Source organism: Xyrauchen texanus, chromosome 17, assembly GCF_025860055.1.
Source record: "Xyrauchen texanus isolate HMW12.3.18 chromosome 17, RBS_HiC_50CHRs, whole genome shotgun sequence".
Lineage (NCBI taxonomy): Eukaryota > Metazoa > Chordata > Actinopteri > Cypriniformes > Catostomidae > Xyrauchen > Xyrauchen texanus.
In genome coordinates this window covers 902,530-918,772 of record NC_068292.1, presented here as the reverse complement: position 1 = coordinate 918,772, position 16,243 = coordinate 902,530, and the positions used below count along the sequence as shown (strand labels likewise).

Genomic DNA, 16,243 nt, shown 5'->3' with positions numbered 1-16,243 from the left:
TCATTCTAATTGATTAAACCTAGCTAATACAATTGAAAGAGGGTGATTTAAATCATTAAATTGCAGTAAATCAACACCCCAGCAAGTGTGCTCTCTCTGGCCCTTTAAATATTTGCAAATGATAATTCTTAGTCTTCGCTCTATTTTAAATCCCTGATCAGACAGTGTGGATAAGCAATCAATCATGAGTTTAAAGTCACTTAAAGGTAAACTTTAGGAGGTCATGATGAATTCTAACAGACATAAGCAGTATAGGTTACCCAAAACACACAGCATTTTCCACATAATCTTAAGAATATCCACACATTTTGCAACATGGGACGGGATATGGAAGCGCAGCGTAGTTCTAGCGGAAAGACTAGCAGCTGCACATTATCACATCATTAGCTGAGTAACTCCTAGCCAATCACATGTAAGCCGTTGCTTTATAAGTCTGCTCACAATCTATCACATTGCTGCTTCAGTGTGCTAACACGGCAACCTCCACCACCCCACCACCACCAGTTGAGCCCCGTCCCGCACAGGGGTAGGCTCCTCGCCCCTGCCTCCTATCTTCGGCAGGATATGATGGTTCCGAGTACAACTACCTCGGACTGCCGGACGGGGCCTACGCCAAAGAGAGAAATTACTTTACTGTTTTACATTCATCAAATAAATGGCATCTTAAACCTCACTCAAGCCTGCGTGTCTTCCCGATAGAAGTATTTTTCCTATGCTTTGGCAGAGTAAAAACCAGGGGGAAAAACAGTCTAAAAACTGTAATATGCAATCATTTTCCATAGTGGACTCACTACAATGTTTACCTCTCACGCCATTGCCAACTGACGTACTGTATCTGTTACATACATTGAAGCACTTCAGTGAAAAAAGAAACCGTTACTGTGCCAACCGTTTGGCCCGATGGTGGAAAAGTGGCTACAGTCTCATGAAAACTCGTAATGATTTGTACTATATGGTGAAATCGTAAAATATTGCATAATGGTTCATACACAAAGGTGTGACTTTTATTCCGAGAGAGACCACCCTATCAACAAATTGAATTTCAAAATGATAACAAACAGGCATCAAATTTTAGCTAGCCTCCAATGCAACACTTCATTTAAAGACAACAAACATCAGAAATCACATTTGGTAACTTATTCATAACTTATTCATGCAATACTAATGACTGATGTATGTCAATAACCTGTAATATGCTTCCCATCCATTTTTATCGAGGCCTTCACACAATTTCCCGGCTACGCCCTTGTTTTACACAAAAGTTATTTTCCTATTAAAATCATGGTTAGGTTTAGGTTTGGGTAGACGGTTACCCTTTCAGAAAAAACCAAACATTATAACCTTGTTTGTTGGTTCTTTTTCTTTTCTATGGGAGTAAAAGGCGTACGTTTTTGAACAAGCCAACGAACACACATTTAATGTGCAGCCTACTGTTTGCAGCCAAAGAGGCATGGAACCAGTTGAGGTTTCAGTCTTAGTTGTTTGATAGGCTATAACTTCCATAACTTGTTCCTCCGGTATTACCAGAAAAGTGAAGAAAAGAGAAAGACAGAGAAAGAGTGAAACTACAATTGTCACTTGCTCGGTTGGGCTTTTTGTGCTCAAAAACTGTTGCCGAAACATCCATAGCTTTCTGCTGCATGTTAAACAAATTGAGACTGTGTGTGCCGCTTCACAAATCCATTCAGCTCCAGGACGCAGAGTGGTCGAGGAAACGAGTATCTGTGTTCCTCCCCAGACTTCATCACAGGCACAAACCCTGCTCGCCCAGAGGAACATGCTTACAAAGTGATGGGGCTCAGGGTTTTTCACTCGGGGCTAGGTACTGATTCTAAACCCTTTCTGCTGCCAAGCACATGGATAGCTACTGATTAGAGGTCTGGCGAGCTTGCCGATGCCAGTTGGGCAAAATGATGGCAGTCGCCACCTTACCTCACCCCGTAGGGCCCACTGGAGAAAACCAAAGACATTTTCCCCTGACAGAAAAGGAACTCGCCCCAAACCACAAGGGTCAGACACTGAGAACGCACTATCTCCAAACAGCACTTCCACCTTGAAATTTATGTGAATTATCACAGAGACAAATTGCTTTTTTGTTGTTATGTTTATCTGTAGCCTTGTTTGCTCTAGCTCAGCTAAAATGAGCTGTTTTGGTGACTTTTTTGAGATCTCATTCGCTTACAGATCTGCTGTAGGAACATGATGAAATAACAGCAAATCTAACTTTCTCTAAAGTGCCTACGGACACGCAAACACACACAAGCTCTCACAAACCTATTCTCTCTGGTCTTCTTCTGACATTTTGGGATTTGCAGGCATTCAAAGAAAAGTTCAAATGCCAGTTTTTGCCATGTTCAAAGTAATAGTAAGTTAAGTAAGTTTCCTTATATTATCTTTCCATGGAGCACAACATACATGGTTTCTGATATCAAGAAACAGAATACAGATTCGCCATTGAATGATATGTCATGAAAAATACGTAAAGGTTCCTTTTACTAGTTCGCTCTGTCTATGGCTGCAAATACCTCACTCAAACTCTGAGCAGCAATATGAGCATCAAAGGAACATGGGTTATCCTGTATTCAACTCAGTGTTTTGTTTCAAAGTTGAGATTGATGTGAGCACAAGGGTGGAATGTTAACTGGGCAGACAGGTGTATCAAGATATTTTTTCTTTCAGAAATGGGCTCAGGACCTATCCAGGACAGTGGAAGAGCTACAATAAACAATGTCTCTTTGTCCTTCATATACAGGCTCTACACTATCTAGTCCCATGACCTACTGTTTACTGTTGCAACAATTTCTATTGTGTACTTCTACCTGCTCTGCTGTACCAATAGAAACATGCGCATACAGGGAAATAAACACACGCTATCTAAGATTTATGCACACACAAATACACGCATACAAAGTAGGCCAAAAAGAATTGTAATTCACAGAAACAGCACTTCAAACCCTGTCAGCCGTCTAGGTTTCACATTTCAGAGTTAAGAATATAAAATCAATAATCATTTAGTCATAAGGGCAAATGAAGTAACATAAGATCAAAGTATACCCCTTTGGCCATTGAAGTTGCACTGAGTAATTTATCTCATCAAAAGGCAGTGGTCCTAATCCCTTTGCTACTCACTGGAGCTGCCATAGCCAAGCTGTATTATCCTTGAGTAAACAAGTTTGATAAAAAAAAAAATGTAAAATCAATAGCTGTTTCCTTCTATCCAAATCGATGGCATGCATCATAAATCTGACTCTGTAAGGAGCCTGAATGTATTTGTGTGCGTGTGTGGTTTTTCTCATATAGCATAAGGTCCTGTATAATTACAGATTGTGCTGTTAAAACTTGATCAATGGTATCAAAGGCAAGCTGATTATATTTGCTGTTCATGACCGCAAAGCTTACTCGCTGCATACTGTGCAATGTTGTGTTTGTGCATTTCTGCTTTTATATATGTTAGGAATAATAATAATAATAATAATATGCTTATAGAAATGTTTGTTTTAAATTGAAATAAATGACCTTACATAATTTAATTTAACATAATTATGTTTGATAAATAATATAATTTAATGCATTTCATTATCAAGTTCTCATGTGCAGTATAAGCATCCAAGTGCATGCATTAAAGATATGGTAAACTAACTATTCCACAATTCTCATAAAAGTTCTGTGTCATAATTATGGCACAAAAGCTGTATTTTAATTAGTTCAAGAAACAAAAACAACAACAACAAAATCTTTGTTTGTTTGTTTTCTTCACACGACAAATACTGCTATACCTGTCCAAGCCAATCTATAATGTAAAGAACGTTTTTATTGATTTTTACGCTTTTAGACAACGAGTCAATAATACCATGCAAGCCTATTGTTGGTTAATTCCATAATTTCGTGTTTAAAGGCTTCTGCCGGCTTGAATCGCTGTGAATTGGATAATGGCATTTCACTGATACTTAGCTGCAGTCTTGAATCTCCTATAATTCCATCATGTTTGCAGGGACTAAAATATCACGAGGGTTTCTAAGCATGAAAGGTAACCTAGTTAACCTACTGCCCCCTGCTGTGCGGCGCGCGCCTGGCAGCATCACCTGCGCAGCTCGCGCTCTCTCCCATGCCGCGTGCTTCATTTCCTCAGTGAGCCATCACCGCCAAATTAATCTGTTTCCAGTCTTTACAAATTACTTTATGATAGAAATAAGACAGAAGGGGGTAGAAACAGGACTTAAAATGGGGAAGAAATAAGACCGACTATGTATCTATATATCATCTATATATATATATGAGTAACCCTGATGCATGAGAGCTGAATAAAACAGTGTAAATAAGAAATTAATTGGATAAAATAAAGAATATTTGTGTTCTTTTTTTTTTTTTTTTACAATTTTTTTTTTTGTCTCAACACTACCACAATTGTTAATCATTTGAATTTTGCTTTTGTGTGCTTTTGTTTGCAATTGAATTCGTATATGCATTAATGTTCAATCTTTGAATAAATATAAATATATAATTATTGCTGATGCTCACTGCGAAATATTTTTGGATACCGTCTTGTCAAAGGGCTGCTTATATGAATTATATTTGCATATGCCACTTTAATTTAACGCAGTGGCATAAGTGGTAGCCTATAGGTTACATTTCTACTGAAGACAAAAATGCACATTGATTATTGTTGTCTTGTCAGTTAACTGTTGAGAATATAAAAAAGGCAATAAAAAAAAAGGAAAGTTTCCGAGCAGTGTTTGGTATTGTCTTGGGGGGAATATATGAAAATAGTAACACTAATAAAGGTCAAAGTCGAATTAACATGCGTAGCACCCATTCGATGCATATACTGTACACATCACTTTTCCTCTTTTACAAATTATAGATTATTTTAGATTTTTTCCCTCAAAGTTTACTTGTTTACTGCCATGATCAGGTGTGATTTAAACATAATAATAATAATTAATAATAACAATAATAATAATAATAATAATAATAATAATATATAGTTACTTTATTCCATATTTAATCCATCAGAGTAATTACAAAATAAATGATACACGTATGAAGAAGCAAACCCCGACTGTAAGGACGGAAGTCCTCTTGCGATTAGAGAAATATTAGGAACTGTGTGGAAGATAACACCTCCCATCGGCCTGTTCGTGCACTGCTCCTCTCACTTACTGTACAACAACGCAGTTAACAATTAAATCAAGAACTAGACAAAATACAATAAAAATACCTTAAGTAATAGCACGCCACATTGAGCAGGCCTATATCATGCAACTGATTGCAATTCGAAAAGTGTAACACTAAAGCGTCCTTACACACAGGCCATTCCAAATGATTGCGTCATTACCCGTTGCTCCACAAAAATAATAATGACAAAGTACATATCACATATAGTATTTATAAAGTACATATCATTTATTAGTAGGCTACTTAGTGCTTGAATAAAAACGCAATGACATAGGCAATGTAATGTCTATGAGTAACGCCTTAATAGAAACAGTGAGATTCTTTTTTTCTTTTTTTCTTTTTTTTGTATGACAAATGGTGAAGTTGCATCATGCCATCCATCAACGATATCACGAGCGTTCTATGAAATATATAAAAAGAGAAAGAAAACTTGCCATCGATAAACGGTGGGAACGCGACGACTAGTACGCACAGACTGCTCTCCGCGCAGGTTTTGTTCCGGAATTGCATTTCACTGCGCGAAAGAGGGGCGGAGATGGAATATTCAGATGAGCTGTGATTGACAGCTCCGGTTTCTCCAACGCTCTCAGAAACTCGCCTGCTCCTTCCAGCAACTCTTCACTCCACACTCCCGAGCACTAAAAACAAACGGACGCTAAGGGGATCTTCATGACGGCACTTCGCTGATCTCTTCCCTTTTGCGCATTTATTTATTTTCTTTTATTAGTTGATCCCTCGACTCGATTGTTCGATGCGCTGATTCTATTGAGCAACTCGTTTTCCGCCCTCCTGACTTCCTCTGCTGGAGAGAGAACAGTCGAGTCTTTATATAATAATGTCCTATCCTCAGGGTTACCTCTACCAGCCCACGGGCTCTCTGGCGCTCTACTCGTGTCCGCTGGCCGCCCCGCGGAGTGAGGAGCTGGCCCGGTCCTCCTCCGGTTCAGCGTTCAGCCCGTACCCCGGATCAGCTGCATTCACAGCCTCCGCCAATGGATTCTCCAGCCCTCTAAACTATTCAACAGATCCGGCCACGGGATTCCCGTCCTACATGGTAAATAGCACTGTTGTGGATTTAGAGCCATCGCAATTCACAAAGTCATTGTTGTTGATAGGATGCGTTTGCAGAAGGGTTAACTTATAGTTGTGGGTTTGGGGTCTTGATGTGTGTTTCAAAGGGAAAGCTAATGCGGGTCATGAATACAAATGCTGTGCATGCACTTGGGGTTGGCGTTGCTCTAGATGCCAACAACAATTCAATGGTTACAATCTCGTCATTCTTAATACAATAATAATAAACGTATTTATTTAAAACAATCGAGTAGGCGAATTTTTGTTAGAATATTTACAACCGCAAATGTGCATTAATCTATTAAAAACAATAAGAACATGCGTGTGAATATTTCTTAGAATGCATTCAGGCCCAATTTCACGTTAACTTTTGCCATTTAAATCTGCACTGAATTATTCTGAGATAATAGGGGATATATATATATATATATATATATATATATATATATATATATATATATATATATATATTATCAGTGATAAATTGTTAATAAGAATGTGCGTGGTTGTGCGCACCTACAATCCTGGGGTTGCAGCCTAACTATATATTTTTGAGTTGTCATTTGCTTCAATTTTGGAAATGGTCTGTAGTTCAATAGACGCTATTCAATCGTGAATAGATGAATTGCAATGCTAATGACATGGCACATGAAAGCGGTTAAAAAAGTGTCCATATCCAGTGATTTTTCTAATAGGATTTGTAATGCTGCGGTTCACTGATATGCTTCTGACAAAACACACTTGCACTGGGGAAGTCAGGCTGATGATTATGCAAAATGGCTGCAATTACCCATTATCTGTTATCCACCCCAGTCACATGTAATTGTGCATTCTGATAATTGTATGAAGGATTAATCATTGTTTATTGGCTTAATTATTATTAGTATTATATTTTTGGTTACACTTTATAATGACCTTTTATAGCATTAAATATATATATATATATATTATCAGAATGAACATGGACCGATTTAGTGTAAAGCTATACTAGCCTACAATGTTTGATATATATATATATATATATATATATATATATATATATATATATATATATATATATATATATATATATGTATGTATTTTTTCGAAGGGATCTCCGTATGACGCGCACACTACGGGGATGGCAGGAGCGATAAGTTATCACCCGTACGGGAGTCCCGGTTACCCGTACCAGCTCAATGATCCCGCTTACCGAAAAAACGCTACGCGTGATGCGACAGCAACGTTAAAAGCATGGCTTCAGGAGCACAGGAAAAACCCTTATCCCACAAAAGGAGAAAAGATCATGCTGGCCATTATTACCAAAATGACCCTCACACAAGTGTCAACCTGGTTCGCTAATGCCAGACGGAGACTCAAGAAAGAGAACAAAATGACATGGGCACCTCGGAATAAAAGTGAAGATGAGGATGAGGATGACGGGGAGGGAGAGAGAAAAGATGAACGCACGGATAAAAACATGGACAACGGCGAGGCGTCTGCTGATGACGAAGGTACTTTATTATAATGCATTTTAATATTTACAATCAAATATTCGTGCGTTTTGTCTTTGCCGCACGGGTTTATGAAAATTGCATAACAAATGGGGGACGTGTTTTAGTTGAATGTTCTGTTATATTTTAATAAAAGCATAATGGGTGCGTTGTTATGCTAAATTTGATTCCAAACATTTAGTTTAGGCATACTATGTTATAACATAGAATCAAAGACGTGACTGCGTGAATTAAAACTTTCGCGTGTTGTATATTGTCCACATAGGAATCAGTTTGCACGTCGATGCCCTGACAGATCACTCCTGCTCAGTGGAATCGGACGGGGAGAAGGCCACGTGTAGGACCGTTTGCGATTCTGGACTTGATACCAAGAACAAATGCGAAGGGAGTGATATTGACACGGGCCACGAGGAGAGGCAAAGGGTCCCGTCACCCAAGCCGCTGACGTCCTCTCCTCTGACTGGGGTGGAGGCCCCTCTCTTGACCTACCATCACCGAGAGGACACCCGAAACAACGCTAACAAAACATGTCTGGACAGTCAAAACCATACCGTCAAACCTAAACTCTGGTCATTGGCCGAGATCGCCACTTCGGACCCAAAGCAACAACAGCAGCACTTGGGGCAGAACTGTCCCCCGGGCGTTGGCCATTTGACCTCCACAGCGCCCAGCGCGTCCCCGGCGGGCGCAGTGTACCCCGCCACCTCAATATTAGGAAGGCCTCTTTATTACACCTCTCCGTTTTATAGTAATTACACAAACTATGGCAACTTTAGCCCACTGCAGGGCCAAGGGATTCTGCGCTATAATCCAGCTGCTGAGGGACTTCTGCACAAACAGACCGGCGACCCCCTAATAAAGACTAATCCAAACCAGACTGAACAACATTTCATGGCCTCAAACGCAGAATCCAAAAAAGGTGCGTAAAGGTCCTAATGCTGTTGATCTTGACCAACGAAAACGCCCATTTGGTGATAATTTCACTGATTTCACGTAGGCATATTTAATATAGTATTTTTTGCAACTATATTGCATAAAAAACTGATTAATTAATTTGAAGACTTATAGTTTAGTTCATATTAATTCATGGCAGAGTATGCTATATGATTCATCTACTTCAGCCTTCAAATGTGTGTTATACAAAGTTCAAGGTTTGGATTTTATTATTAGAAAGTGACTTTTATTAGAAATTACAAAGACACATTTTTTTCATAATCAAAAAGTAGAGGTATGACTGTGTATACTACATATTTGAGCTGTCGATCGATGTAGTATATTCCGTTTCCCCACAGACCCCTCCGAGGTGTTCACAGTAAGACCCCAGTCTTATCTCTCGAGTTAAAGACAAGGAGGCAGATCCTTCAAGTAAGTCGCTAATTTTAGCATTTGAAGTGTAGGTTAAGAGTCATTTTGATCATGACAATTGAGTGTCTCCATGGGCCACTTGCTTATATTTGATCGGTCGTGTTGTTCCCACTGTTTGATAACTAGGCCTTCCCATTTGCTTCTACTGCATATAGAAGATTGTCTCTGGTGGTTTAGAGAGATATATATATATGTATATATATACATTTAATGCAATGATTTTTTTTTAATTATTTTACTGATGCAGGTTTTGTATCCTTGGTTCACAGGTAGGTGTCACAGTTGCTTCGAGCAAAGCGAACAAGCCATCATCTCTCTCTCCCCAAGCTGTTTTAAACTAACATTTGCTCTTAACGCGGAACCTTTTGTGTGCCACTGTACACCCACGGACTACAGAGCACCTGCCTATAGACATTACAACCCTAAAAGTTAAGATTATAGAAAAGAAAATGACAAGAAGGACCGAAAATATTAAGGCAAATTAGCCAATTTGGTCTGGGTGGACTGTTCATTTATTGATGAAGTACATTATCCCATCATATGTGACTTTTCAATGAGGAACATTATTTCTCAGGATCCTTAGAGTATAGCTTCCTTGCCACCGGTTGTACGTGCGTGGGACATGATATGCCTCTTAAGACTTTATCTGCTAGAAGTGTAAACGACAACTCGGGACTGGTATAAACTTGACTAAGAGTGGAATACATTTGATATTTATTTTTGTAATGACGGCGACAGCCTATAATTTATGCAAGTTGTATTGCAATGGGAACTGAACATTGTTTTGTAAATAAATCATGATTGGTTTTTATTTCAAAGCTGAGGTTACACAATGTTGTTAACAAGGAGACCTTTACTAATTTATATCTCTGATTGTAAATAAATTTCGCTAGTCTGCACTGGCACAATTTGTGTGGAATATTTATACAAAAAGAAGAAGAAAAAAAGTATTTTATATATATTGTTCGTTTATATAATATACTCTCAAATAAACTATAACATCAACTGATAATATATATATATATATATATATATATATATATATATATATATATATATATATATATATATATAGGCCTATATATATATATATATATATATATATATATATATATATATATATATATATATATAATTTATATAAAATAATCGTGATAGACATGTTTATTCCTGCCATACATACATTTTGATTGGTCCTAAATAACGTTCAATATGTAGACCTGCTCTAGCCTTAATACCACAATTTAATTCCACCATTTTGATACATAATATACAATATAATGTTGAATGTGGTCTTAGCAGTGAATAATAGAGGCTGCTGATAATCCAGGCCTTCATCTATTTTTCAGGATGATGAATACCGGGCTGGAAAGGAAGCGTTATGAGCTCCCGGCGGGCTTTTAAGATGACCAGTCGGGCTTCATTATAGACCGATATTGAACGATCCATAAAATCGTGTCTAAACATCTGCCAGTTCCGATGGGGCCCGAGTGTGTGTGTGTGACGGGAATGACGTCTCTCTTACGGGCCACTCCGTTCAAATTTAAAGGCGTTCGTTAAACAGACTATTATCGCTCACGGTGTTAGCTTAAACAACTTTACAATAAAGCAAAAAAGGCTAAAATAATAATAATAATAAATATTTTTTATTAAATGTTTTTATTTATTTATTATTTAAATTTTATTTATTTATTAATTAAATAATAATAGTATTAATAATAATAATAATTATTATTATAAGCTATTAATAATGCTTTATAATAATAATACAAATAATAATAATAGGCCTACTAATACCTGTGTTGTATTTTGATTTGATTTTATATTGTATTAATAATAACACTAATGATAATAATAATAATAATTATTATTATTATTATTATGCCTTTTATTATTATTTGTCATTGATATTAAGTCTAAACATGGCATCGGTGGGCTGATCGTAACGCAAATATACACTGTATGTGCTCCGAACTGTTATTAAGGTAACAGAAAGTAGTATACCGATAGCCTAATATTTCCTAATAATTAAATAAGCATTACAAATAACAACATTAGACACATTTCACGCTCGGTTAATGTCATGACTGATAGCATTAGTCAACTCAGTTGGATTTTACTCATTGAATTCAGGTCAGTACTGAGATGAATTAGGTCGTTTTCTCGATTATATAACTGTTGAATTTGTCCCGTGAAGTGTGTTGCGGGTGTGCATATAGGCCTGAACGAAAGGCTTCATTATTAGAGGTGAATTATTGAAATGCAGGCTTTAATCTCAGGTTGGATCCCGTGGGGAGATCGACCACTGCTGTCAAAATGGCACCACAGGCGGTTTCCATTCATACTCCCTTCAAATGTCAACATTTGTTCTCAATAAAAAGAGTTATTGTTTCTGTAAAACAGCCTTTGAAAACATCAAAAAAAGTTCACCCACCTCTGTTTGATTGGGATCAGGAAAAGTTGAAGGAAAAGATGTTATTAGACAGATAACATTGATTTAGGCTCCTAATTTGACGCACTATTAAGGGCATGTATTTATTCACTAAGTAAAGGGGTTTGGGACAGTATTTTTAGTCAACCCATTAAACTGTAAAATTATAAATGCGATATTTGAGGACTCAAATGTATTTTTTTTTTTAACATTTCTTTAATTATTGTTTTTACTTTTCAGTTATTTCACTGAATGCGACAAATGTCCTACATTTTAACTAGGCGTTAAAACGGGTTCAAATAAATCAATAAATAAATATTGAATCGATTATTGACGTTTAATGTGTTAATGAAAACATCGAAACTAAAAAGATCTAATGCTGTTTCCTATTTAAGAGGTGCTTTATTGAATAGTTTGAACGCCCCTCTCTCTCTCTCTCTCTCTCTCTCTCTCTCTCTCTCTCTCTCTCTCTCTCTCTCTCTCTCTCTCTCTGTGCGCTATGCTAATCCCTCAAAGTTTAGTAAATCCAACTGGAGAGGGCAAGCACATTAAAACGCTTCGAGAAAGCAACCTCTAATAGCCTCCCTCTATTCTGCACCGTTTATCTGAACAGCTTTAATAAACCATTAGACTCGTAAATAATATTACTGTTCAAGAAAGGAGAGAAAAAGTATTAACAAACAGAATACATGTGGGTTCAATAAGATACTTCAAAGTCTCAGAGGCTCTAAAAGTGAGTCCCGGGTCAGTTCTTCCATAAAGGTGTCAAAAAAGATGTCCTCTCATTAGACTGATCAAGGCAAGGGAGAGAGTTTGTCCACACCAGACTCCAAATAAGATCATTAGACCCCTCAGCTAAGCATTACACCTTTAACTGACAATTAAAGTTCATGCCAAGAGAAGCCAAGTCATGTAGATCTTATGTCCAATTTATTTCTCAAGATCATTGCTTTAGTAGCTGGAGTTTTCCTTGAGCGCTAATGTGTGTCACTTTTTTACTTAGTTGTTAACTGCAGTCTTATCTCCAATAATTTGTGATTTTGTGTATGACAGTTATGGAAGGTCACATCAATCAAGCTCCCCTAAAACAAGTAAATGTAGGACTACTTGAAAGTATTTACCCTAATGCAGTATTTAATGTATGTACTTTTTAGAAAAATAATTTTCATGAATAATCAAGGAGGATTGACTTAAAGAGTGGCAAAATGACAAGAAAAGCAGAGAGAAAAGAAAGATAAATATTAGTGGAGTTTAATTAAGGGTGTGGAGGGCTCAGTAATGCAGGAGATGAGGCCAGACGAGGGGAAAGCTATTTTTTAATGTCACTGTTTGCTTTAATAAGAGCAGTAACTGAATATGTTTACATATTTTTAAATATTCTCTCTGTCTTTTAATTAAAAAAAGCACTACAGTACAAAGGTTTACATCAAAATATGATTGCAAGCTCTAAAGTACAGCATCAGTCTATAAATTAAAGCAAAGCAAAGACATAATCATGACAGACTAACAAAATATTATATATGGACAGCAAACAAATACAGTATATACTGTATACATATATATATATATATATATATATATATATATATATATATATATATATATATATATATATATATATATATATATATATATATATATATATATATATATATATATATATATATATATTAGTATATAGCATATATAGTATAGTATGTATTCAAATCAAATATATATATATATTTTTTTCAGAATCATATAATACATGAATAATTAAGACATTGTTTTTAGCTATTATTTTTTTTTTTACACAGCTTTAGCACATGTTATGCTCAAAAGAAATCCCTAATATTGAGGCATTAAAGAATGGGATGTAATAGTAGGGTAGTATTATCATCTATAAGGCTACTTCCTGTAGAGTTTGTATATATTAACTTGAACTATGAGCATTTCACCACTCTAACACAATATTGGTTCTTCCACGCCGTCTGACTTTGTACCCTGATAGAGTGAATCCAATTCCAGGGTCTGATGTGAACTCACATCCTGGATCCCATCTGATCTCTCACATCACATGTTTCCTTCTGTTAACACTGGGATATAATTCTAGTAAGATGCCTGTGTTAATGAGTATGCTCTCAAGGACTAATGCAAACATTTAGTCCCCATTAGTGCCACATGGACTGGGGCGAAAGTTTAAAATTAGCCATCGTACACACTTCCCCTCCCTGCCCTCCGCTTTTCTTTTTTCCATCCATCCCTGTCTTCCCATTGCACATTACATTTCTGTCGTGCTTTGCAGACAAACACAATATCCCCCGAAGAGCCGCGTGTGAGTGAGCCATTAGCCAAGCGAGGGCACTAAATGAAGCCCCTCCGATATCATTGCTAATTAAAATTCTGTTTAGCGGGCCCTGGCTGGAATGCTAATGGGCTAGCTGGCTTTAACTCCCAGTTTGTCGGCTAAAGTCTGAGCCAGGGGCAGCCAGAGCGGTTTTGCGTTATAGAGGGCTGTGTTCAGTTGATAGCATCTGCTCGAGCCGGGCTCAGGGTCAGGCCAGAGCTCTCTGCTAAGTCATTAGCTCAAATTACTCTGCTGGTTTCTCTCAAGTTGTGCAGGGCTAAGGAGCTAGATCTCCCCCGGCTGCTGCCTAGCTGCTTGTGGCTCTCCTGGAAGCCAATACTCTCCTAGGGGGATCAGGCCGGCATTAACCCTCTATCTCCTCCCTCGAAGAGTTCACCTGTGCCTGCGCTTCCCCCAGACAAATATAGCGGCCCTGAATGCGACTGGAAGATTAGGATCTATCGGGTACAATCTCGCAAGCCAAATCCCCACAGGATTGTTGACCCTTTGAAGTCCTCGGCGAGTTTGCTTACACAGAAGTTTACATGGTTAAGTCGGGTTTTGACAAGGCTCAGGGAGGCAGACTTTCACAGTCTCCCATTCTTTGAACGTGGAAACTGCATGACCCAGAATCCCCCTCTCATTGGTAGGATTCACACGGGAGAGATGGTTTCACCTGGCATCTTTAAATCTGACAGTTACACACATTCTTTGAATAAAAATAAAAGGTCTTGATTTCACCACACTGGCTCTCTTTTTCATTATTTCATTATTCAGCCCCTCCCCTTTTTAAGTAATTTTACTGAGGTTTTTTGCATTCGGTTGCTAACTAATTAGGGGAATATTCTGGATAATATACAAGTTATGGTCAATAGACATGGGATAATGCTGATAACTACAAAAACATTTTTTGACTCATCCCTCCTTTTCATAAAATAAACAAAAAGATTACAGAGTGGCACTTACGATGGAAGTGAATGGAACCGATATTAGAGGGTTTAAAGGCAGAAATGTGAAGCTTTTAATTTACAGTATATTAATTATTCTGTTAAAACTCATGTATTATTTGAGCTGCAAAATTGTTTAAGACAGTCATTGTTTTCTGGTCATTTTGGAGCAAGTGTATGTGTGTGTGTGTGTGTGTGTGTGTGTGCAAAACACCAGCCCACCTCATCACTCTACAATGATAAATGGCAGCTATTGTTTACATGTCAGGGGCTCTATCTTCTAAACTAAAGATGGTGTGTAATGATTTTCCATAACACTTTAATGTAAATGTGCATTCTTAATATTTTTATTATGTAATGTTAAATATTTACTTAATATTTAATTATTTATAATTTAACCATTTTATGAAAACAACAAGGCACACAAGGTCCTGCAATATTGTGGAAATGGCTAAAGGCCCATTCACACTGCCAGAGATGTGATTGCTTGGGGTCTCTAGTCGCTGTACTATTGGTCGCTATTGAGTGTTATTGGTGGACTGCACAACTGGTCTTATAAATGATATTGCATTTGAAAATAAAAATGAGCGTTCTGAAGAGAAAGCAGTTTTATATAAACTGCAGCAGTGCTTAATGCATCATATCATTAACAAGATTAATGATCTATCAATGTATGAATTGTATCAATATGATCTATAAATGTATGTCATGGTTTTTGATGCATCATTTTATTATTATTACTTCCATGTAGGGTTAGTAACCCTAACCCTAACCCTAAAACTAACTAACTAACTTCTCCTTCTTGCCAGCACTTGACTCCAGTCTCACAGGAGACGAATGACTTGAGCTCCTGATGTAAACATATTTGTGTTGCTGGACATGCCCATATCCTGTCACCTGTGGTCGCTGCCATTTTCGTTGCTGAAAATTGCCAGCTCTCATTGAAACTAATCTCCAGTCTAGCAGAGTAAACAGGGCTTAAAGGAGTTGAACTCGTGCCTATATTCACAATCCAGCTTTGCTTCTTAAACTTTTATACACTCATTCACTCATTGCCCTTAAACACTATATATCTTATTATTTAAAGAGTTCAAGCTAAAAATGGCAGCCAAAATTTTCACATTCTGTTTTAACATCTATTTAGCAATGATGAGGTTACTGATGATGATTGATCTTTCTCTTTTCAAAACAGATCCACAAAGGAGTCAAATGACCTGACTTTAGTATACTAGAGAGTGAGTTCTGCTTTGTTGTGTCTCAGACAGTTGTTCTGAGGCACCAGCTGCGGTGTCTGGTCTTGAGACAGAGAAAAAGAGAGAGATCAGCAGGTGAATGAGCAGAAATGAAAAGATAGGCTTTCTCTTTAAATTGTGCTGTGCGGTATTTAAAATGAGCATGACAGAGCTTCATACCCTTTCCTCCAGCGTCCTCCCAA

General features: G+C 37.4%; 1 protein-coding gene across 2 annotated transcripts in view; it reads left to right on the top strand.

The window, feature by feature from the left end:
- Window positions 1-5,615: 5,615 nt before the first annotated feature.
- Window positions 5,616-16,243, top strand: part of LOC127658145 (iroquois-class homeodomain protein irx-2-like) — a 50,510-nt gene continuing 39,882 nt past the window's right edge. The window contains exons 1-5 of one of the 2 annotated variants that reach the window (XM_052147266.1): window positions 5,620-6,229; window positions 7,337-7,739; window positions 8,005-8,658; window positions 9,032-9,104; window positions 9,374-10,003. In XM_052147266.1, coding sequence (XP_052003226.1) covers window positions 6,011-6,229; window positions 7,337-7,739; window positions 8,005-8,658; window positions 9,032-9,081 — 1,326 coding nt within the window. In that variant the 5' untranslated portion in view covers window positions 5,620-6,010 and the 3' untranslated portion in view covers window positions 9,082-9,104; window positions 9,374-10,003. Of the gene's footprint in view, window positions 6,230-7,336; window positions 7,740-8,004; window positions 8,659-9,031; window positions 9,105-9,373; window positions 10,004-16,243 lie in introns of those variants that run through there. The other variant, XM_052147265.1, reaches the window with a different exon arrangement.